This window comes from Cervus elaphus, chromosome 5 (assembly GCF_910594005.1).
Source record: "Cervus elaphus chromosome 5, mCerEla1.1, whole genome shotgun sequence".
Classification (NCBI taxonomy): Eukaryota; Metazoa; Chordata; class Mammalia; order Artiodactyla; family Cervidae; genus Cervus; species Cervus elaphus.
The window spans coordinates 27378989-27403869 of NC_057819.1; the positions used below are offsets into that span (position 1 = coordinate 27378989).

Genomic DNA, 24881 nt, shown 5'->3' on the forward strand with positions numbered 1-24881 from the left:
GACCTCTAGGGAAAAGTTTGGCTATAACATAGGCTGAGGCTAAAAGGAACCTAGATATCCTGCCTCACACTGTCTCACCTGGTACACACCCAAAAGGTACCAGCCATCGTCTTCCTTTTGGCAGTACAGAATTCCTCCCTTTAACAAAAAAAACTGGGCTTCAGATCCACTCTGGAAAAAAACGTGTGCATGATTTTTTTCAGAGATTTCACATCTGAACCTAATTTTTTAAAATGATTTACAATCTGTTCAACTGCCCGCTGCCCCGCCTCCACGCACACTCTGCCCAGGCCCAATTATTTCAGGAAATAATTCCTAGAGTGCAGCCAAGGAAATGCCTCCCTCTTGTCACACAAACTACTCACGCTGCAGGACCGATTCATCTCCAGGGGCAGAATTTGACTGGATTTAGCTTTGGAAAAGCAAGTTGCAGCTCCCTGGACTCAGTTGGGCTCAATTCGTAAATTTTTGACAAGAAAACATCTCTTCCTGGACTATCTCAGGCCGTATATATACACACACAAATATGCTATAAAAAACAGCTGTTTCAGTGTTCTGTTCTTATGCCAGATGCACATAAACTTTTGAGCTGAGTTTTCATTCCAAATTCCTCCCACTTGTTTCACTGAACACTTTGAACATCTCAAACAAAAGAAAAGAAAAAACTAGTTTCTTTCCTTCTAAACAAGTGGTTTTCAAAGTGTGATCCTGGAGGAATTCCCTGGTGGTCCAGTGGTTATGACTTAGCATTCTCACTGCCAGGGCCCAGGTTCAATCCCTGGTTGGGGAAGGCAGCCAAAAAAAAAAAGTGTGGTCCTTGAACCACAAGCATCAGCATCACCCCGCACTCCTTAGAAATGCAGATTCTCAGGTTGGACTTAAGACCTGCTGAATCAGAAGCTCTGCGAGTGGGGCTTCCCTGGTGGCACAGTGGTAAAGAATTCACCTGCCAATGCAGGGACATGGGTTTGATCCCTTATCTGGGAAGATCCCATAAGCCTTGGAGCAACTAAGCCCATGCACTACAACTATTGAGCCTGTGCTCTAGAGCCTGTGAGCCACAACTACTGAGCCCATGTGCTGCAACTACTGAAAACCCACAAGTCCTAAAGCCTGTGCTCTGCAACAAGAGAAGCCACCACAATGAGAAGCCTGCATACCACAACTAGAGAGGAGTCCCTGCTTGCTGAAACTAGAGAAAGTCCAGTGCAGCAATGAAGATCAACACAGTCAATAAATAAATAAAATTATTTTAAAAAGGAGAAACTCTGCAAGTGTTTTAACAAGCCCTTTGGGGAGTTCAGAGGTTTGCTGGAGTTTGAGAAAAGATGTGCTAAATGCTGAGTCTTCTCACCCCTCCCTTATCCCTTCTCATTAGTACTCCGAGCACTTGGCACAATCGTCTATTTCAGTAGCTCTGTCTCTTGAACACTAACTGAAGGTGGGACCACATCTTCTTGACTTTTCTCTCCTCAAACATAAGTGAGGCTGTACTTTTTAGGTCATGATTCCCAAGCCCACTGTAGCTGGAAGAAATGACAAAGGAGATATTTAGTTAATATGGGGCTTCCCAGGTGGCTTGGTAGTAAAGAATCTGCCTGTAATGCAGGAGACACAGGTTTGATACCTGGGTTGGGAAGATCCCCTGGAGAAAGAAATGGCAACCCACTCCAGTATTCTTCCCTAGGAAATCCCGTGGACAGAGGCGCCTGGCAGGGGTCCTAGACCATGGGGTTGCAAAAGAGTCAAACATGACTTAGCGACTAAACAACAGAAAGTTAGTATCATGAATATGGAAATCTTTCCTACCTGCCCCCCCCAAAACATATAAGAATGATAGGCAAAATGATTTTAAAAGTTAAAAGTACATATTAGAAAACAAGATGAAATTCCCCTTAGCTCAGAAAAAGCAAAAACATGATGGTGTAGTGAGGCTGAAGCTCTAAGGCACAGTCATCTAAGCCTTATGAGGAGACAGGGGCTGAATGAGTAGCCAGGATCCTTGCAGGAAACCAGGGCTGAGACTAGGCTCCCTGATTATGAGTAGAAGCTCAAATCAGCTCTGATTGCTCCCTGGTTTTCAGCCATAAACAATCAACTGAGAGAGGAAGCAAAGGTGTACATAACACCTGGAATCAGGCTGGTTCTCTGAATAAGAAATGAAACAGGAGACCTCAGGGTGAAAACTAGAGTTCAATAAAAAGAAAAAAGAAAAGCTAAGCCACTAAATTCTGATCTGGGGAGTGCTTGGACAAGATAACCTGAAACTTCCAAGAACGAGTGAGTGTGATGTGAAAATACAACTCCCGTGAAAGATGAGCTGTCAAAAAATTTCAAGGCACACAAGGAAATCCAACTCTAAGAGAGTCATCAACAAATCCAAAGATGGGCAAATTTAAACCGAAGGAAAGAGAGAGAAAAGAGTGACTAAAAAGATCTTAAGTAGACTATTAAGATTTTCAGAGATGAAGGAATGAGGGGAAAGCATTCATCAATAAAGAACAAGAGATTAGGAATCAAAACAGGCAGTTATACAAAGGGAGAAGGCCAAATCAACAAAATTAGAAATGAAAATGGAGAGATCACAACAAACAACACTGAAATACAAAGGATCATAAGAGACTACTACCAGCAGCTCTATGCCAATAAAATGGACAACTTAGAAGAAATGGACAAATTCTTAGAAAAGTATAACTTTCCAAAACTGAACCAGGAAGAAATAGAAGATCTTAACAGACCCATCACAAGCACATAAATCGAAACTGTAATCAGAAATCTTCCAGCAAACAAAAGCCCAGGACCAGATGGCTTCACAGCTGAATTCTACCAAAACTTTAGAGAAGAGCTAACACCTATCTTACTCAAACTCTTCCAGAAAATTGCAGAAGGCAAACTTCCAAACTCATTCTATGAGGCCACCATCACCCTAAACCAAAACCAGACAAAGATGCCACGAAAAAGAAAACTACAGGCCAATATCACTGATGAACATAGATGCAAAAATCCTTAACAAAATTCTAGCAAACAGAATCCAACAACATATTAAAAAGATCATACATCATGACCAAGTGGGCTTTATCCCAGGAATGCAAGGATTCTTTAATATCCACAAATCAATGTAATACACCACATTAACAAATTGAAAGATAAAAACCATATGATTATCTCAATAGATGCAGAAAAAGCCTTTGACAAAATTCAACATCCATTTATGATAAAAACTCTCCAGAAAGCAGGAATAGAAGGAACATACCTCAACATAATAAAAGCTATATATTACAAACCCACAGCAAACATTATCCTCAATGGTGAAAAATTGAAAGCATTTCCCTTAAAGTCAGGAACAAGAAAAGGGTGCCCACTCTCACCACTACTATTTAACATAGTTTTGGAAATGTTGGCCACAGCAATCAGAGCAGAAAAAGAAATAAAAGGAATCCAGATAGGAAAAGAAGAAGTAAAACTCTCACTGTTTGCAGAAGACATGATCCTCTACATAGAAAACCCTAAAGACTCTACCAGAAAATTACTAAAGCTAATCAATGAATACAGTAATGTTGCAGGATATAAAATTAACACACAGAAATCCCTTGCACTCCTATTCACTAACAATGAGAAAACAGAAAGAGAAATTAAGGAAACAATACCATTCACCATTGCAACAAAAAGAATAAAATACTTAGGAGCATATCTACCTAAAGAAACAAAAGACCTATACATAGAAAACTATAAAACACTGATGAAAGAAATCAAAGAGGATACAAATAGATGGAGAAGTATACTGTGTTCATGGATTGGAAGAATCAATATTGTGAAAATGACTATACTACCCAAAGCAATCTATAGATTCAATGCAATCCCTATCAAGCTACCAATGGTATTTTTCACAAAAACAGAACAAACAATTTCACAATTTGTATGGAAATACAAAAAATCTCAAATAACCAAAGCAATCTTGAGAAAGAAGAATGGAACTGGAGGAATCAACCTGCCTGACTTCAGGCTCTACTACAAAGCCACAGTCATCAAGACAGTATGGTACTGGCACAAAGACAGAAATATAGATCAATGGAACAGAATAGAAAGCCCAGAGATAAATCCACGTACCTATGGACAACTTATCTTCGACAAAAGAGGCAAGGATATACAATGGAAAAATGACAACCTCTTTAACAAGTGGTGCTGGGAAAACCGGTCAACCACTTATAAAAGAATGAAACTAGAACACTTTCTAACATCATACACAAAATGGATTAAAGATCTTAATTTAAGACCAGAAACTATAAAACTCCTAGAGGAGAACATAGACAAAACACTCTCCGACATAAATCACAGCAGGATCCTCTATGACCCACCTCCCAGAATATTGGAAATAAAAGCAAAAATAAACAAATGGGACCTAATGAAACTTAAAAGCTTTTGCACAACAAAGGAAACTATAAGTAAGGTGAAAAGACAGCCCTCAGATTGGGAGAAAATAATAGCAAATGAAGCAACAGACAAAGGATTAATCTCAAAAATACACAAGCAACTCCTGCAGCTCAATTCCAGAAAAATAAATGACCCAATCAAAAAATGGGCCAAAGAACTAAACAGACATTTCTCCAAAGAAGACATGTAGATGGCTAACATACACATGAAAAGATGCTCACCACCACTCATTATCAGAGAAATGCAAATCAAAATCACAATGAGGTACCATTACACGCCAGTCAGGATGGCTGCTATCCAAAAGTCTACAAGCAATAAATGCCAGAGAGGGTGTGGAGAAAAGGGAACCCTCTTACACTGTTAGTAGGAATGAAACTAGTACAGCCACTATGGAGAACAGTGTGGAGATTCCTTAAAAAACTGGAAATAGAACTGCCATATGACCCAGAAATCCCACTCCTGGGCATACACACCGAGGAAACCAGATCTGAAAGAGACACGTACACCCCAATGTTCATCGCAGCACTGTTTATAATAGCCAGGACATGGAAGCAACCTAGATGCCCATCAGCAGATGAATGGATAAGGAAGCTATGGTACATATACACCATGGAATATTACTCAGCCATTAAAAAGAATTCCTTTGAATCAGTTCTAATGAGATGGATGAAACTGGAGCCCATTATACAGAGTGAAGTAAGCCAGAAAGATAAAGCCCAATACAGTATACTAATGCATATATATGGAATTTTAAAAGATGGTAATGATAACCCTATATGCAGGACAGAAAAAGAGACACAGATGTATAGAACAGACTTTTGGACTCTGTGGGAGAAGGCGAGGGTGGGATGTTCTGAGAGAATAGCATTGAAACAAGTATACTATCAAGGGTGAAACAGATCACCAGCCCAGGTTGGATGCATGAGACAAGTGCTCAGAGCTGGTGCACTGGGAAGACCCAGAGGGATGGGATGGGGAGAGAGGCGGGAGGAGGAATCAGGATGGGGAACACATGTAAATCCATGGCTGATTCATGTCAATGTATGGCAAAAACCACTACAATATTGTAAAGTAATTAGCCTCCAACTAATAAAAATAAAGTTAAAAAAAAAAAAAAAACAGAAACAGGCTGTTATAGAAAAGAACAACCAGATATGAAAAGCACTAATGGAAGATGTCATAAAGCATATTAATTGAAATAAAAATCCAAAGCTAAAGAGGTGGCTTAAATAGTCACCTGGACATGGCTAAAGGTAGAATTTATTTATTGGAATATGGAGCTGAGGAAATTACCCAGAACACAAGGCAGGATGAGGAGGATATAGCAAAGTGGTTGAGATCTGAGGAGATCTGGAGGGTTGATGAGCAGCCCCACCAGGTATCCAACAGGACTTCCAGATCAGGTGAGGCCACATAAAAGAACCCAAGCACTTTCTAGATCTGTAAGCTAAGCCTCAGGTTGATCACCTAAACCAGGACTCAAGAAGAATACAAGGCAAAGGGTCACAGAACACAAGGGATTCAGGGCCCAGGACTATCTTCCCATCCATTCCTGTGTGATACTAAACTCAACTGATGTACAGGTGGACCAGAGTTTGATAAAATGTTTCTAAAGTTCATACAAAAGAGGAAAAACAAGAGAGCAGCCAGAAAGATTCTAAAATAAAAATGAGGTTACATGGACTTCCCTGGTGGTACAGTGGATAAGCTGACCCACTGGAAAAGACCCTGATGTTGGGAAAGATTGAAGGCAGAAGGAGAAGAGGGTGACAGAGGATGCGATGGTTGGATGGCATCAATGGATTCAATAGACCTGAACTTGGACAAACTCCAGGAGATGGTGAAGGATAGGGAGGCCTGGTGTGCTGCAGTCCATGGGGATCTCAGAGTCAGATATGACTTGGTAACTGAACACACACACAGTGGATAAGAATCCATCTGACAATGCAGGGAACATGGGTTCGATCCCTGGTCTGGAAAGATCCCACATGCCTCAGAACAACTTAGCTCACGTGCCACAACTACTGTGCCTGCGATCTATAGCCTGCGAGCCACAACTGTTGAGCCCACATGCTACAACTACCGAAGCCCAGACACCCTAAAGCCTGTGCTCCACAACAAGAGAGTAGCCCCTGCTCTCTGCAACTAGAGAAAGCCTGCGTGCAGCTATGAAAACCCAGCACAACCAAAAATAATAATAAAATAAATAAAAATAATGAGGATGCATTCAACTGCTAGACATCAGCATATTTTATAAAGCAGCAGGCTAAGAATAGAAAGTTTAAAATAGATATAAACACTTCTAGAAGCACTTAGAATATATAAAGAGCACCTTTCCCATCAGTGGGAAGGGGTGGACTATTTAATGGATAATATGAAAAGAGTTAGTCTACCATTTAAAAACGATATAAAGGCAGATCACAACCTTACTTATATAATGAACATATTCCAAATGGATTAAAGCTTTTAATGTAAAAAAGGAACTATAAAGTGTCAGAAGGAGATGTGGTTAAATAGTCTTTCAAATAGGCCTTTCTAAGAAGGAGAGCAAATTCATGTCATTAAAAAAAGTAGATATTTACATTCAAAAATTATCTATATAAAAAGTCAACATCATAAAATTAAGAACAAGGAAAGCATTTGTCTCACACAATAAAGCATCAATATCCCTACTGTATAAAGTGCTCTTAAAATCTACCACAAGATGCCACAAGAAAATATTAGCAAAGAAAGAAAAACATATGGTCAACAAATGTCCAAAAATGTTTAAGCTCATTAGTAATTGAAGAAATGCAAGTTAACCAACAAAACATTCCCTGTGTGTCTTTCATATGTGAAAAAAGGACGATTATATTTAATGAGAGAAGAGGGCAGTAGAGGATGAAACAGTGAGACAGCATCACCACCTCAGTGGACAGAAATTTGAGCAAACTCCGGGAGACAGTGAAGGACAGAGAAGCCTGGCGTGCTGCAGTCTATTGGGTCACAAAGAGTCAGACATGACTTAGCGACTGAACAACAACAAGTATTTAATCGAGGCTCCAGTATCCTTGCCTGGAGAATCAGGTGGACAGAGGAGCCTCAGGAACTTATGGACTTACTATGGTCCACAGAGTCACAAAGAGTCGGCCATGACTGAAGTGACTTAGCACACACACACATGTGTGTTATATGCCCAGGAAACTATCTCATCATGTACCATTTGAGAACACACACATACCACCTCTGGAGGAGGAAATGGTAGCCAAATCCAGTGTTGTTGCCTGGAAAATTCTTTGACAGAGGAGCCTGGTGTGCTGTGGTCCATGGGGTGGCAAAGAGTCAGACGGGACTGAGCGCTCACACACATGCTCACACCACCTACACACCACAAATCACACACATACATCCCACACACACAACCCACATACACAGACACACACCACTCAGCCCTACACATCACAGACATGTAGATATACAGACACATGCCTCACACCACACATCACACACACCCCACACAGACATAGACCCCCATACACCACACATAGACATGTATACACACATGCATAGAGGAGGATTTGGCAAATGGTATCAAAGACCATAAAAACATGTGTTTCAGGTGACCTAGCAATTCTACTTCTAGAAATTTTATCCCGAGGAGATACTGAGAGCTGAAGAAAGATCCAGACAAGAGAACACGATTTCAGGGCTGCGTGGGCTGTAGGGGCTGCCCGGTCATGGAGCCCCACTATCAAGTAACTGCTACAGCAGGTGAACAAAGGACATGCATGGCATCAGGCTTTCAAGAAATGTACACAAAGAAAACAAGCAAGCATGTGCACATCATGTGTACGTGTACCTGTGCACAAGGGGAGACCGTTTAGACACACACAAGGGACCTCTAGGAAGATGTCCACTCCAGCAAAGGCAGAGACAGAATCCTGGATGACGTAATTTTGTTCCCATTAGCTGACCTTGAGTTTTTCTAATGAAAGTCGCTCTCATACAGGGAAGAAAATAGTATTGCAGAAATGCTTGCGCAAACAATGAGCACTATCCCATGCCGGTTACCTTTCATTTAATCCCCAGATGGCCCCAGGAGTCACGTTCTGTGTGCCCCTGGGGGACGAATGTGGGAACCGAGGTTCAGAGGTGGCCCAGGTGCCTAACAGGCAGAGATTGCCTCCAAATGCAAGCCTCAAGGGCCCTTTTGAAGACCCCATGTCGTCCAGGGTTTTCTCCCAGGACATTCAGTGGGTCGAGACTTTCCCTCCCCTGCTTGCATTCATCCTCACCTAGCAGGCAGATAGACCCACTCGTGACTAGAATAAGCCCTTCCTGAAGCAGAACTGCAATGGGCCTTCACAGTCTGTTCACCGCCCTCACTGAGGAAGATCAGGGACCAGCCCCCCACCACCCCCGCCTCGGTGTCTTCCTCCACCAGTAACCAGGCCACTTCCCTGCTCTGGGTCCACTCCTGGAGAACAGGTAAACCACCCCCGGCCCCAGATGGTGTAGCGCTAAGGCAGCCCCTCAAAGGGTTGGAGTTGAAGGTGCAGCAATTACCCTCAGTGCCTCAAGGTTTGCCTGTAACACTGTGGGGGAGGCAGTGACTGGGAACATTTTAAAATAAAGACACAAACGATTTCCAATTTCTGCGCTGCAGAGCTTTCCTGAGCAGGCGCTCCCCGTTTGATTCTGTCCTGACCTTTATTAAACCTAATGGACGCAACGGATTCATTTCCACCTAATTGGCTCTAGGACTTTCCTCATTAGGGGCTGAGCAGTTGGCAGTTTTACAATCACAGAAATGTAAATTGGCCCCGAGACCACAGAATTACTCCTCTAATTGGACTGAATCGATCAGAAGGGCTGTGTGGCCACCTGTGTTAATGGCGGATCAGAAAGTGTGGCTGCCAGGCCTGTCTGAGTGGGAGCCAGGGGTCCTGGGAAGGCCGGAGGAGTACACGGCCCGGGGCCACTCAGGGTGTCAGCCGGGGGGGGGCACACTCCTGCCGCAGGGCCTTTGCACTTGAGGTTTTCTCCTCCTCCGGGGAACACTTCCCTATCGTTGCATAACTTCTTCCCCTCCTCCTTCACATCTGCTAAGATGTCACCATCTCAGTACCCCCTTCCCCGATCATCCCATTTAAAATGACAGCCTCCATGATCCCAGGTATCATTACACTGGGAATGAAGCGACTGGACGCGTGTGCCCTGCTGAATCCCCAGCACCTAGGACGGTGGTCGACACTCTATTCCTCAACAGGAGATTGTTCAGCCAATGAACACCTCGCCTCCCTTTGATGCCCCGGAACCCAGCACTTAGAACGGATGATTCATCTTTTATTCTGTAAGTAAACCAAACACTGAAGGCCGGTCGCATGCAGCAGTGAATGGGACCCAACCCAGCGAACATCGACTTACATCCCAACCAGTGAGGGAGGGGAGGAGAGCCGCAGTAAAACGTAAGCTAATAAACGAGATGAGACAGTGATGGATAGATCCACGTAGCGCCAAAGAGTGAAAAGACAAGGATTAGCTTTGGGGGGCGAAGTGGGGCGGGGCGGGGCAATCAGGCGGGGTGGGGCTCTTTGCGCTGAGTAAGGGAAGGCTCCGGCTCGAACCAGGGAAGGTGGAGGCCCGAAGGTGGTGCGGATAGTAAGAGGGTGGGCACTGGGACACAGGGAGCGGGATGGGGAGCGTCACACACCGTGGGAGGAAGTTTGGGATCCTCAGGGTGATGATGAAAGAGCGCCCTCTCTTGGCTTCTGTGTAGCGTGAACAAGAAGGGTGCAGACTGGGGAGGAGCCCAACTCCAGGTGGGCTTGATACCGACCTAGGTCCTCGGACTCTTTAATCATCAGACATTGATAAGAGGCCAGATGAGAAATTCAGGCAAGGCTTTGTTAGGACTCGCGCTGAGGCACCAGGGAGTGAGAACCAATGATCCGTGCCCTTGCTGCTCCTATAGATAGGGTGAGGGTGGGGGTGGATTGGTGGGTGGGGCTGGAGGGATGGCTTAGGTGGTCTGCCCACCCCCAAGGTGATGCTATGTGCAGGGATCGTGGGCAGGACACTGCTTTTGCTGCCTCAGAAATGGCAGTTGGTTTGTGGCCTTTTTGTATCTTACTGTTCATAATTTGACCCGAACTAAGCATGAGAGTTGGACTGTGAAGAAGGCTGAACGCCGAAAAATTGATGCTTTTGAACTACGGTGTTGGAGAAGACTCTTGAGAGTCCCTTGGACTGCAAGGGGATCCAACCAGTCCATCCTAAAGGAGATCAGTCCTGGGTGTTCATTGGAAGGACTGATGTTGAAGCTGAAACTCCCAATACTTTGGCCATCTGATGCGAAGAGTTAACTCGTTGGAAAAGACCCTGATGCTGGGAGGGATTGGGGGCAGGAGGAGAAGGGGTCGACAGAGGATGAGATGGCTGGATGGCATCACCGACTGGATGGGCATGGGTTTGGGTAGACTCTGGGAGTTGGTGATAGACAGGGAGGCCTGGTGTGCTGTGATTCATGGGGTCACAAAGAGTCGGACGCGACTGAGCGACTGAACTGAACTGAACTGAAGCATGGGTGCAGTTATTTTTAGTTCCTTATAGTTTCTTTGTATGCTATGGTTCAGGTGCAGCATCTCAGGCCCCAGGCTTTCTCAAAATCACACTTTTGGATGAGTGGATTGAAGCAGAGGGAGGAAAGTGCCCAAGGTCACACCTAGGGAAGGTGGTGGGGGGGTGTGTGTGTGTGTGAAAAGCCTCAACCTGTTGAACAAGCAAAGAGGAGACCATGACATTGGGAGTTAAAGAAGAGTGCAAAATCCCTGGACTCTCTTACTGTCCTGAGTCCCTCTTCTGAGCCTCGGATCTGGTCTGGCTTGTGTGTGCTTCCACCACTCCTGTCTGCCTTTTCTGTTGGTACATGGATGCTGGGGCCTGGGGCCACCACGTGTGAGGAAGTCCAGCTATGGCAAGGCCACAGGGAGGCACTGTCGCCTACGGCCCCAGCTGAACTCTAAGACGGGCAGCATCTACCTCAGATGCCGTGTCCTGCTGGGCTTTTGGATGAATGCAGCCTGGCCACCTTCTGACAGCACACAGGTGAGAAATCATAAGCTGAGCCCTTCCCAAACTCCTGACCCACCAAACTGTGAGCAAAATAAGAGGGTAATTTTAAGCCTCTGAAAGCTGAGCACCAAACAATTGATGCCTTTGAACTGTGGTGTTGGAGAAGACCCTTGAGAGTCCCTTGGACTGCAAGGAGATCCAACCAGTCCATCCTAAAGGAGATCAGTCCTGGGTGTTCACTGGAAGGACTGATATTGAAGCTGAAACTCCAATACTTTGGCCATCTGATGTGAAGAGCTGACTTATTTGAAAAGACCCTGATGCTGGGAAAGATTGAGGGCAGGAGGAGAAGGGGACGACAGAGGATGAGATGGTTGGATAGCATCACCAACTCAATGGACGTGAGTTTGGGTGGACTCCAGGAGTTGGTAATGGACAGGGAGGCCTGGCATGCTGCGGTTCATGGGGTCGCAGAGTCGGACACAACTGAGCAACTGAACTGAACTGAAATTGTGGACTGTTTGTTACACAGCAAGAGTAACTGACACATAGACTAGCTGTAGCTGGGGGCACATGTCTGTGTGTCCTATGTTCATTTCAAAAGGTCGACAGGCATAGAAAGAGCTTCGTTAGTGTGTGCCTGCCTATCCTTGTTTTCTCCTGGGGGAGCCCTGCTAGCTCATCCAACTGTTCACACCCTTCACCCCAGGGCCTTGCCACACAGCTGAACACCCACGGTGCTAGATGGGACGCATTACAGCCCAGGAGGTTGCAAGCAAATGCCTCTTTGACCCACAGCCTCTAAATATCGGCTCAATGGGTAACATATGGGGCCAGCTGGGTTCCCTCGTTTGGAGGTCAAGTTCAGCCTCCCTGGGCTCTGATGGTCTGATGTCAGCGGGATCTCACAGATGAATTAGCCAAGACCAGGGTGGAGGCATCAAGGTGGGCCCTGGGTGAGGGGAGGAGCTGGTGTCCAGTGGGAGGGGCCCTGGATCCACTCAAATGGGAGATGGAATCTAGAATTCATCTGAGACTTTTCCACTTGAAATAATCAAGTTAAAAGAGAGAGGGGGCACTTTAGGGTGGCAGATAATTTATGTATCAATGTGGGAGAGGGTGGTCCAGTGCTTACTTTTGACAAAGCCCCTGAGCTGCAGACCTGAGCTGGCGGGGGTGGCGGAGGGGAGAGAAAATACAGGAACCAGCCGCTTTCCCTGACCTGACTCCCATGCTGGCATCCCTCAGGGTGGATTCTCGGTCCAGCCTCCTTCCTGAGCTTCGGGCCCACCTTCCATTCACTTCCTGCCCCTCTTCATGCCTTCTACCGAGGCCCCCATCTTCCAGGGACGTGGCTTTTCTGGGAGGTGGATGCCCAGGGCTGGGAGGCACCCTCCACCAGAACAGAAACTGCTCTAGTCATTTCAAACACGGGGTGCAAGACTGGAGGGGTCACCGATGAGCCAGGCTGTGAGGAAGACAATGCTCAGGAGGCAGCCAGCCACCAGCAAGAATCGAGGTGTATGGGGGATGGCATGCACAGGGCACAGGCCTCTCCCCAGAAGCCTCTGGAAGCACCGAGGGCCTATCGGGGCAGGAACTGGAGCCCCAAGTAAGGGGGAGGCATGCGCAGCCCGGCCCTACCAGAGCCTCTCCGGGAGCTGGGCGTGCAGCCTACAGGGGACCCAGCGGGCACAGCCTCCAGACTGGGGACTAAGAGGACAGAGGGGCCCACCTCGCCCCCTAGTGGCGGTGTGTGGAACTGCTCTAGTGCTTCGGGTCAGCGATGGCCATGGGGACACATTGCTGTGTGATGTTCAACAGCGGCTCCACGGAGAATGGCACTCAGGGAAGGTCACTTGAAATGAGTCTTATCTCTGCCCTAAACGGGGCGGGGGGGCACGCCTGTTCATTCTGACCCCCCCCCCCCAAGGCCTGGGCTTGCCCTTTACTCCTCTGCAGCCTGCTGTGGTCCATGGGCTGCTGGGTTTGTAGGGAGACCCCACCCTAAAACTCAGGACTGGGCAGGAGCCCCCCAGGCCAGTGACAGACAGTAGAACTGCTGCCCTCAGGCCCACGGGTATCCTGCCGCTGTCTGTTAACAGCACAGGGCAGCCTGCAAACCACAGGGTGGGCATCGCTCAGGCCTCTCGCTGGCCCTCCCCACCCCCAGGCCCCGCCTGCTGTGAGGACAGCCTGCTCCTCCTGGACCGGGGTGAGTCACTGTCCTGGGGTCCTTGATCCCAGCCACCAGCCTCGCCCCTGGAGGTCCTGCCTCTCTTTCATGTCGCTGCCTGATTTTTTCTTTCTTCTTCTTGCTATTTATAATTTACTTTATCTTGCTGGGATTTTTCTGTTTCCTGGCAAGCTACCTTAAATCTGGTCAATAATAAAACTTTATAAAAATAGAACTACCATATGATCTAGCAATCCCACTCCTGGGCATATATCTGGACAAAACTATAATTCAAAAAGATACATGCATCCCTGTGTTCATAGCAGCACTATTCATAATAGCCAAGACATGGAAACAACCGAAATATCCGTTGACAGATGAATGGATAAAGAAGATGTGGCATATATATACAATGGAATATTACTCAGCCATAAAAAGAATGAAGTAATGCCATTTGTAACAACATGGATGGAACTGAAGGTTATTATACTAAATGAAGTAAATCAGAAAAAGATAAATACCATATAACAGCACTTATATGTGGAACCTGGCATCCCAGGTGGCTCAATGGTAAAGAATTTGCCTGCCTATGCAGGAGATTCAAGAGACTCCGGTTCGATCCCTGGGTTGGGAAGCTCCCTTGGCAAAGGAAGTGGCAACCCACTCCTGTATTCTTGCCTGGAGAATCCCGTGGACAGAGAAGCCTGGTGGGCTACAGTCCATGGGGTTGCAAAGAATCAGACACGACTGAGCACAAACACACATATGTGGAATCTAAAATACAATAAAATGAACATATCTACAAAGCAGAAACAGACTCATAGACATAGAGAACAGGCTTGTGGTTGCCAACGGGGGTGGAGGGAGGAAGAAGGATGGGTTGGGAGTTTGGGATTAGCAGAAGCAAACTATTAAATACAGAGTGGATAAATAAAAATGTTCTATTGTAGAGCACAAAGAACTATATTCAATGTCTTGGGATAAAGCATAATGGAAAAAATATAAAAAAGAATATATCTAACTAAAAAATATTAAAAAATATATATGCATACATGCACACATCTGGACACTTAATATACACAAGTATGTGTGATTTACGTAAAGTAATATTTTATGGTAGCTCAGCTGGGAAAGAATCCACCTGCAATGCAGGAGACCCCGGTTCAATTCCTGGGTCAGGAAGATCCCCTGAAGAAGGGATAGGCCACCCACTCCAGTATTCATGGGTTTCCCTAGTGGCTCAGATGGTAAAAAATCTGCCTGCAATGCAGGAGACCTGGGTTCGATCCCAGGGAAGATCCCCTGAAGAAGGGAATGGCAAGCCACTCCAATATTCTTGTCTGGAGAATCCCATGGACAGAGGAGCTTGGCAGGCTACAGTCCACGGGGTTGCAAAGAGTCAGACACAACTGAAGCGACTTAGTACGCACTCATGAGTCACCAAGGAAGCCCAGGAGGAGGGTACAGACAGATTTTAATCAGAGGGTCTTAAATTTCTTGTGGGCTTTCCTGGTGGCTCAGATGGTAAAGAAATCTGCCTGCAACACAGGAGACCTGGGTTTGATCCCCGGGTTGGGAAGATCCCCTGGAGGAGGGCTTGGCAACCCACTACAGTATTCTTGCCTGGAGAATCCCCATGGATAGAGGAGCCCGGTGGGCTACAGTCCATGGGGTCGCAAAGAGTCAGACACGACTGAGTGACTAAGCACAGAAGAAGCACAGCATACCATGTTACTTTACATAAATGGTAGAAGAATCCACCTGCCAGTGGTAAGAATCTGCCTGCTAATGCAGGAGATGCAGGTTCGGTCCCTGGGTGGGGAAGATCCCCTGGAGAAGGAAATGGCAATCCACTCCAGTATTCTTGCCTGGGAAATCCCATGGACAGAGGAGCCTGGAGGGCTACAGTCCATGGGGTTGCAAAAGAGTTGGTCACAACTTAGCAACTAAACAACAACAAAAACAAATATTGTATATGTATGTCTAGCTCTGTCAGCTAGGTTTGTATCTGCATACCAGGTTATCTATATTTGTATTCAGATCTATATCTGAATGGGATGGAATAACTACACCCATATCTAGAGCTACATCCTTATTTACATGCGAGTCCACACTCACCTCCACACCAAATCCATACCTACACCTACACTTGCCTCAACTCAGTTAGTGAACTGGCCCCTGGTGTCCCACCCGCAGCGCCAACCCCAGCACCTCCCCCACAGTGAGGAGGACCTGCCCAGGGCAGAGCCCAGAGCCCCGTTTACAAAGTGGAGACCCAGGTCAGGGGCACTGGGGACCTACCTGTGGTCAAAGCACCAGAGACAGACAAAGCCTGGTGCTGCTCCCCTTTTGCTGGATTCCCCTTCTTCAATATCTCCGAAGCTTCCTACCTTCCTGCAAAGATAACCCCTGGCCTCCCCATCCCTTGTCACTGTAACCACCTGCTAGGAGCCACCCACTTGAACATCGTCCTGGCCCTCCCCTGCTGTCTAATGGCCAAACCTGCAGTGGTCACTGTGTGTTCACGAAGCATGGTGGGTGCAGGGGAGTGTCCACACCTGGACCCCCCTCCTGCCTCACCAGCCAGGACCGGGGGACTCCCCCGCTCTGCCCTCCCCCTGAGCCTGTCAGCACCCGGTGTGCCCCACACAGCCTCAGCTGTCCCCCAGGAGTGCTGGACAGCTACCCCACTTCCAGGAGCCCCCCTACTGTGGGAGGCACACTATCCGTGGTGTGCATGGGCACTGCTGGTGTTATGTGCGGGTCATTCCACTGCCTGTCCCCTCTGTCTCCCCAGCCCTGTGCCCTCTCTTCCCAGCAGGGTGTCTGGTGCCCACGGTTAGGTACCCCGGCCTCCAGCTCCTGCCTCTCCTCAGGAGATGTCCCTCCACCTCCCTGTGGAAGCTCACCTCCTTTCCCGTTCTCTAGGAGGATATTCCCACCAGTCTTCCTGGTGCTCCATGCACCACCAGACATGGAGACGTGCCCGTTTCTCCATCGCCCTCTCCCAGGTGCCTACCTGGCAGCACCCAGGGCAGTACCTTCCCCACCCCCCTTGTCCAGTTCTCATTTGGAAAGTTCAGGGGTCTTAGATAGACCCCACCCCTACCTTACCCACTACACGGCCTGCTTCTTAGATTCAGGTGATGGCGTCCAGCCTGACTTCTCTCCCTGCGGTTGCAGGATACAGTTGTCGCCCTCATCCGGCCCCCAGACACCTGGTGCCTGCTCGCCTGGACCAGATCCACCCTGTTTCTCCCTCCCCTGTCGGCTCGCCCAGGCTGGCTTCTGCCTGACCCTGCACTGCCCCTGACTTGAGCCACTGCAAAGCCCCCCTGTGGTCCCTGCCCTCAAATTCCTCCTCCTGCCTCTCATGGCCCACAATCCCTGGATGGTCCCACCTGACTTGGCAGGCAAGCCAATCCCAACTGCCCTTCCAGGTGGGTCCCTTCCTGCCCTCAGCTGCCAGCTGAGTTTGGTTTCAAGGAGCCAGGAAGTGAAAGGTCGTGGGGGTGCTTCTCCTCTGCCCAGCCCCGCATGCATGCCTTGCGTCTCCAGTGGTGGTTCATCCTTGTTGGGAGGGGATCCCTCTGCCCAGGTGCCTGTCCACTGAGCATCATGTTCCCCCCACCCAGTTTGAGTGTCAAGGGCAGCAGCCAGGCTCCCGCATCCCCCAGGACCACTGTAGCTTCCTCGGGACTCTGACCTTGCTCCCTGAGCTAACATCATCTAACTCCAGGACGGATTAGAATCCAACGTAGAGAAGGAGGAATAGACCAAATACAGAGAACTGTCGCTACCTGTCAGGTTCAAGAATCATTTGAAAAGGTTTGATCTTTAATGCTGAAAAGTCAGCATATTGAAGACTACCAGATTAACCCTGTGATTCCATTTTAACATGTATAATTGAGGGTTGATTCTAAATTTGTGGTTTAAAATTGGACCTTGTCAGAGAATTTAAAACATTTGCAAACAATCCTGAAAGGCTTCAGAGAATTTGAGATGTGGTATAAGTTTGATATACCAGACACAGGAGAATTTTGTAAGCACTTAGGGGAGCTTCTGCAGTGACATCAGGCCTTCAAAGTGCTTAAAGAGAAAAGAAAATATGCCACATTTGTAAGTGTCATTTTAAAAGGTTCAAGGGAATTTAACTAGGCAGAAATGGAACTGATCATTGCTTAATAGTGTTTAATCTATTCAATCTGAGTTAATCAAACATTAATCAAAGAAAAGGGGAAGCTGAGTGATCTTTTTTTATATTTATAACCATAATAATATGATCTCTAGGTTTCACTTTAAAACCTTAAAACAGACAGGTTTGGAAAAGTGTAACTTCAATAAACTCTTTACAAATTTTAAAACATAAGTCTTAAATAATCTTTTCTGTAAATAAAGTCTCCACAGACAAATAAACACCTAAATGAAACTCCAGAAACAAAACATAAAAGCCCAAGGACCCCAAATCAATCAGATCAGCCCCACCTCAGCACAGCCTGGCCACAGGAGACCCCAAGTCCTGGCCCCTGGCCCCTTCCCCTCTGTCCATATTTATGAAGTAAGCTCAGTAATGCTCCAGGCCCTGTGCAAAGCAAGCAGCATGCGAGCCTGGCTGGTTCACGGCCCCCAGAATGGCAGCTGGGGGGGTGGGCAGCTGGTTTTCAAAGTGGGTTCCAGTGGAGTCAGTGGCCCCTGGGAATTTGTTGGAAATGAAGATTCCTGGGCTCCACCCTGGCATACTGAATCCACATGTCTGGGATGGGGCTCAGTGATCTATTTGGAAGGAGCCTCTAGGGGATTCTGATGCTGCTGGCGTCTGAGAACCAGGCTGAGGGACCTGCTCCATCCTCGTGGTGGGTCTCCCAGCCCCTCCGCTCTGCCTGCAAACCTGCTCTGCTTGGCACTCTGAGTGGTGGAGCGGCTGTCAGCATCCTGGGGCCTCGGTGAGACCGGCTGGGACCTGGGACCCTTTGCTGCAGTGCTTGTGCCTGGACAAAGGTCTGCTCAGGCAACAAAACACAAAGAAACTCTAAGGGACTAAAAATAACTGTGAGTATGCCCAGTTGGGGCAAATTCTGGACAAAAGATACAAAAAGACTAAAACCCAACTGCCACTTCTGAAGAGCCAGGAGCAAAAGCAGGGTACTGTGCTTGGCCCCCCTGCACACAGCATCACCTACGGGGTGGACAGACCACCTAAGCCACCCCTCCATCCTGAACCTTTGGACACACCCCTACCCTCACCGCATATAGGGAGCCAGCTCAGCTCACTCCACCTCGGGGAGCAGGCTAGGGAAACCGTTGCTGTTTTCACTGCCTTCTGTAGCCACAGAAGCCCCAACAAAGCTTTGCCTAAATTTTTTGTTTAGCCACTGATTAATTTTTATTGATTAGGGAGGCAGAGAACCCTGGTCAGATCATCAGGATGCAGCATCACAGCTAATGATGAATCTTATCCCAAATTATGTCCTAAAAATTGGAAGTCAGTGCCCATGCTGGCTTCCTCTTATTTAAATCAGAAACAGCTCTGAACCTCAGGCTTGGTTGCTGGTGGGTGAGAGACTCATGGCCGGCCCATCCACTGCTGCAGTTGGTCAGTTCACTAGCTGTCCCCAAATCCTGAGTCTTGGCCTCTTTGAAGAGGGGCAGGAGGGCACTGGAGTGAGGTCAGAGGTGGCAGTGTGGGTTTACATGCCTGTCAGGCTCTGGCTCTCCTGCCCCTGGCAGCCTTGCTCCCACACAGCCGGAGCCCGTGGGCCAACTGTCACTTACAGGCCGTGGGAGCCCTGCTTCACAGTTTGGATCCATGACCAAGCTCATTCAGCTTCCCCTAAGAGAGGGCATCACCAACTGGGGTCATCCATAGCTCTCCAAGTTACTCTGCCCTTGGATGGGGCAACCCTGATAATTAAGAATAGTTGGAGGATTCTTGGGCAAGTGTGACCAGAGGGGACTTCCCTGGTGGTCCAGTGGTTAAGACTCCATGCTTCCACTGAAGGGGGCATGGGTTTGATCCCTGATCAGGGAACTAAAATCCCACATACCTTGGAGCAGCTAAGTCTGTGTACCACAACTAGAGAGCCCGTATGCCGCCAACGACTGAGCCTACGTGCTACAACTACTGAAACCCATGAGCCCTAGAGCCAGTGCTCCACACCAAGAGTAGCCACTGCAATAAGAAGCCTGCATACTGCAACTAGAGAGTAGCCCCCACTCACTGCAACTACAGATAGCCCACTCACAGCAACAAAGACCAAGCACAGCCGAAAATAAATAAAAAAATTTAAAAAGAAGTTGTTGGCATCTTGCCCACTATTCTGTCCTCGTTGACCAGTCACTGCATCAGGAGCAGGGAGCTCCTGGTATCTCCCAGATACCAGGAGCTGGGAGAGGCAGGAGGGATCCTCCCCAGCAACCCCCAGCCATGCTGGGTCTTCGGACTGGTCTGTGGGTTTAAGCCTCCCAGTGATGGTGCTCTGTCAAGGCTAATAGATCCTGTGTCAAAAATGTTTTGATTTGGGAGCTCCAGTGTTGCCACTGGGTAGAGACAGCTAACCACTGGTTAGGTAGCCTTGAGCTAGTGTGAGCCTGCTTTCCAGCCCTGGCTACACCTGGCTAAGTTGCTTCCCCATCCTGGGCCTCTGTGCCCTCTGGGTGGAGCAGGGTCACTGGACTGCAGTTGCAACAGGAAAGGAAGGAGTATTAGCAGGAGTGAGGCAAGGACGTGGTGACCCATGATCAGGGGCTGAGGGTTCAAACCCACAGTCTCCTGGAAGCAGGGCCCTGTGGCAGCCCAGGTCCACAGTCTTTGAAAGCCCCGCCCGTCCCTCTTCGGATGGGCTGTGTCGTGTACTGCCAATCATGCTGTGACCATCCCACTGAGCTGAGAATGGAGCCCAGAGTACCAGCCTTCGACTGGGCATTGGCTCAGAACCCAATCCCATTTTATCCTAGGAGCACACTGAACCAAGGAGGTGAAAGACCTGCACGCTGAAAACTGCAAGACAGCAATGAAAGAAATTGAAGAAGACACTAATAAATGGAAAAGTATTCTTGCTCATGGATGGGAAAAGTGTTACTAAAATAACCATACTACTATCTATCTATAGATTCAGTGCATCCCTATCAAAATGCCAATGATATTTTCCCTCAGAAATAGAACAAACAAATAATTCCTATAATTTCTGTAGAATCACAAAAGACTCCAAAACAATCTTGAGAAAGAAGAACAAAGCTGGAGGCATCACATGCCTTGATTTCAAACTATATTACAAGGCTACGATAATCAAAATATACGGCATTGGCATAAAAACAGACACATGGATCAATGGGACAGAAGAGAGAGCCCAGAAATAAACCCAGGCACACATTGCCAGTAAATTTATGACCAAGGAGCCAAGAACATATAACAGGGAAAAGACAGTCTCCTCAATAAATTGTGCTGGGCAGTCCAGGGAAGACTGGGCAGCTATACACAAAACAGTAAGCTGGACCACTATCTTACCTGTGCACAAAAGTTAACTCAAAATGAACTAAAGATTTGAGCATAAGACCTGGGACCATAACATTCCTAGAAGGCACAGAAGTAGAGGACCGTCTTGTGGACACAGCAGGGGAAGGAGGGAGTGGGACGAATGGGGAGAGTAGCCTTGATACATACTACCATGTGTGACATAGATAGCCAGTGAGAAGTTACTGTATAGTGCAAGGAGCTCAGCTCAGTGCTCTGTGATGACCTAGGGGGTGAATTGGCAGGGAGGGAGGTCCAAGAGGGAGGAGATATATGGCGGATTCGCACTGTTGTATGGCAGAAACCAACACAACATTCTAAAGCAATTATCCTCCAATGAAAAGACAAAAATAAAGTGAACTCAAAAAGAAAATAATTAGAAGAAAACATCTTGTCTGGAGCCTTCTCAACACACTGGCCCCCAGGAGAAGCCATGGGGGCTTCCGTGGCCCACAATGCCCATGTGCACTCTGCCTTTCACCTCCACCAAGACAAGCCCACGATCTTCCCGGGTCTCCTCGCCACTGATGCACAAACTCCCCATGCGCAGGACCAGCTCTTAGTTTCCAAGCTCCCCACAAGCCCCGACTTCAGTGTAAAGCAACAGAATGAATGGCTTGAGAAATAAAGTAAGATCTGAAATACAGTCTCTTATTAGCACATTCATAATGCTTCCCAGTCCCCTTGCCACCGAGGTTTCTTACATTGACCTAAGTTTGGGGGCTTTACCTCCTCCTGACCCGTAACAAGCAGCTCACAGACCAGCCAGGCACAACTTTCGACAGGTCTGCTCAGCAAACCATCCCGTGAGTGGCCCCGGCGGCTGCGCAGAGACACTTACCCTCATGCCTAGCTCTATGTTCTCCCCGCCGTACACCTCCATGCCCGGGTCCAGCAGACCAATGTCCCCGAAGTACTCCCGGTCCACAACGAAGGAGCAGCCGATCATGGCCGGGGTCCTGGGGAGGAACAGACAGGGAGTGAGCGGGTCATCAGTGTGTGGCCCGGACCCCGGCAGCCTGGGAGGGCCTGCCACCCTCTTTCCAAGTCCTCACACATCATCCCTGAGCTCCTTCTCTTCCCCTGGTCACTGTGCCCAGGGCTTGCCTCAGGCTTGTCTTCGCACCCATCAGAGATGACCAGCATTCAATTCAGGCAACTTAGTGTAGATTTTAAAAATTTAAAAATCTGATTACCCAGTGAGTTATTTAGTTGCCCTGATCATAAATTCCCAAGCTTCAGTCACTTACCTACCTCCTTCATTATTTTATCTGTGTACCAGGAATCAGGGCCACAATTGGCAGTCACACAGGTTGTGCACTGCTCAACTCTATGAAATCCCCTCAATATCAGGCTCCCTCTGGATGACAGACCTTGAAGCTGTACAGTGTACAACCTCTGCAGTACAGACTTCCAGCTGTACTATATTCCTGTAATAATTCTATTTACATCTACACATTTTAAAAATGTCAGTAAATCTTGCCTTGCCCCAAGCAATTGTATCAGTAAAATCATGTGTCAACGAGCTAGTTATATTTTCTTCTAAGATGTATTAGCAATATATCAGTGTTAAGACCTCCACTGGACATATGGAGCAGTGGTGATCAAAGCAGGTTGTGATGAGACAGAGTGGCAGAGAAAAGTGGGCGGTGTCACTGTGAATGGACCTGCACACTTGCTGACTCATTCATTCATTCCTGATACATTCACATCATAAACGCAGGGTATACCGAGAACCTGTTAGTTGGAGAAGAAAAAGAAAACATGAAGGAAAAATATCTTTCCAGCAATAGGCTCAATCTCTGTTTTGTAAGAAAGCAGGACCTTCCAAGCTTTTTTTGTTTTTTTAATTTATTTACTTTTATTTTTGTCTGTACTGCATCTTCATTGCTGCACAGGCTTTTTCTCTAGTTGCAGAGAGCGGGGGCCACTCTCTAGTTGCAGCGTGTGGGCTTCTCACTGGGACGGCTTCCCTTGTTGCCGAACACAGGCTGTAGGATGCGCACACTTCAGTAGTTGCGGCTCCCGGCCCAGGCTCAGTAGCTGTGCAGGCTTAGTTGCTCCGAGGAATGTGGGATTTTCCCGGATCAGGGATTGAACCCACGTCTCCTGCATTTACAGGCAGATTTGTTACCACTGAGTCACCAGGGAAATCCCCTTCCAAGCTTTGGATGGAAGAATTTGCTTCAAAACAAAGACAACCACCTTGTCGGCTAAGGGCTCAGTTTCTTCCAAGCTCTTAGAGGACTGGCAAAGTCTCCCCATTGTCCCCGAAGGCCCCCCAAGACCCCCGAAAGACTGCGGACTGAGGCTGCCCTCTCCTCTGCTTCCATTGTGCTCACCCACTGCTCTCACAGGTATGAAATCTCTCTTAGTGAAAACAACACAAAAAGTTGTTCTTAATCACAGCTTAAAAGAAGCATTTCTGCTCCCAGTGACTGGGACATCAGAAGCAAGTGCCCGTGAGTTGTCCAAGAATAACAGAGGCATTAAAAGGCAATTATCCTTTTATTTGTGTAAAGATCCAATTTGTTCTGTCATGACATTTGGGCCTCAAATCTAACAGTAACGAAATTTTAATGTCACCTGTGACGTGTAGCAAGCATTTAACTGATTAAGTTATAGTTCACCAACGACGACAGCTATTTCTCTCATTTTCTTAACGACAACACAAAAATCTCAGGGTGATCTCTGATGAATGGAACTGCCAAGTCCCTGCCAAGTCTATTACAGCTGTAACGATTTTTTTATTATTGCTCCGAGTTCCAAAATAAACTTAACCTCACAAGGCGACGGTAGCAGAGTCAGCTGGCTCTGAATTTATTTGCATGAGAACTTCTTGCTGTGATTACAGAAAACAGTAAAGGCCAAGGGTTCTCAGGTTAGGCGGAGGAGGAGCCTTGTCGCCCTGGGGCGCTGGGCGACAGCTCAGCCCAGCATCTGGGCTGATGTGCTGCATGCCCGGATACAGCCTCTCTACGAGGGTGTTCCTCTGGGCTCCTGCCTTGCAGAGGCCACAGACATGCAGACACATAGGTGCACAGACACACACACCACACACACATGCGTGGACACGCATACATGCACAACAGACACAGGCACACATGGATACATGGACACATGGAGACACACATGCAACACACATACCCCATGGGGACAGACACACACACACAATAAATAGATGTACAGATACACAGACACACATAATACACACACATAGTCCCACAGATGTACTCACAAACACATACACACCCAAACGCACACAGATACATGCAGACACACATAACATGCACGCACACACTACACAGAGAAACACACATGTGCACACACATAAACACAGATACACACCTGCAGCAAACACACAGAGATACATACAGCACATGCACACACAGAGATAGACACAGACACATATCTAGGCATTCACACATAGACACACATCCCCAGGTCCATGAAGCCTCAGAGTTCTAGATGAATAGGAGCTGATAAAATGAAGGTCACAAACGGGCTCTTCTGCTTTTGGGAGAGTAACAAGGGATAAGAGAGGCACCTGCTCTCGATGTCTTAAGGAAGACCACAGGCTCACAGGCAGGGCACTGCCAGGTGACCACAGGGGAAGACAGCCGACTGGGTGTAGGGGCCACATGCACTGGTGACAGGTGGTGGAGAGACTGGTGTGGATTGGCTCAGCCTTCCTGGAGGAGTCTGAAGCTA

At 47.5% G+C, this 24881-nt stretch overlaps 1 protein-coding gene and 1 non-coding gene across 2 annotated transcripts in view; one reads left to right on the forward strand and one right to left on the reverse strand.

The window, feature by feature from the left end:
• GALNT9 (polypeptide N-acetylgalactosaminyltransferase 9) overlaps positions 1-24881 on the reverse strand; it is a 119734-nt gene that overhangs the window by 25026 nt on the left and 69827 nt on the right. Inside the window, exon 6 of the mRNA XM_043902160.1 lies at positions 22012-22129. Within this exon, the coding sequence (XP_043758095.1) occupies positions 22012-22129 (118 nt within the window). The remainder of the gene's footprint in view (positions 1-22011; positions 22130-24881) is intronic.
• On the forward strand, positions 719-790 carry TRNAE-CUC. The gene has a single exon. It is a non-coding gene; the product is annotated as a tRNA-Glu (tRNA).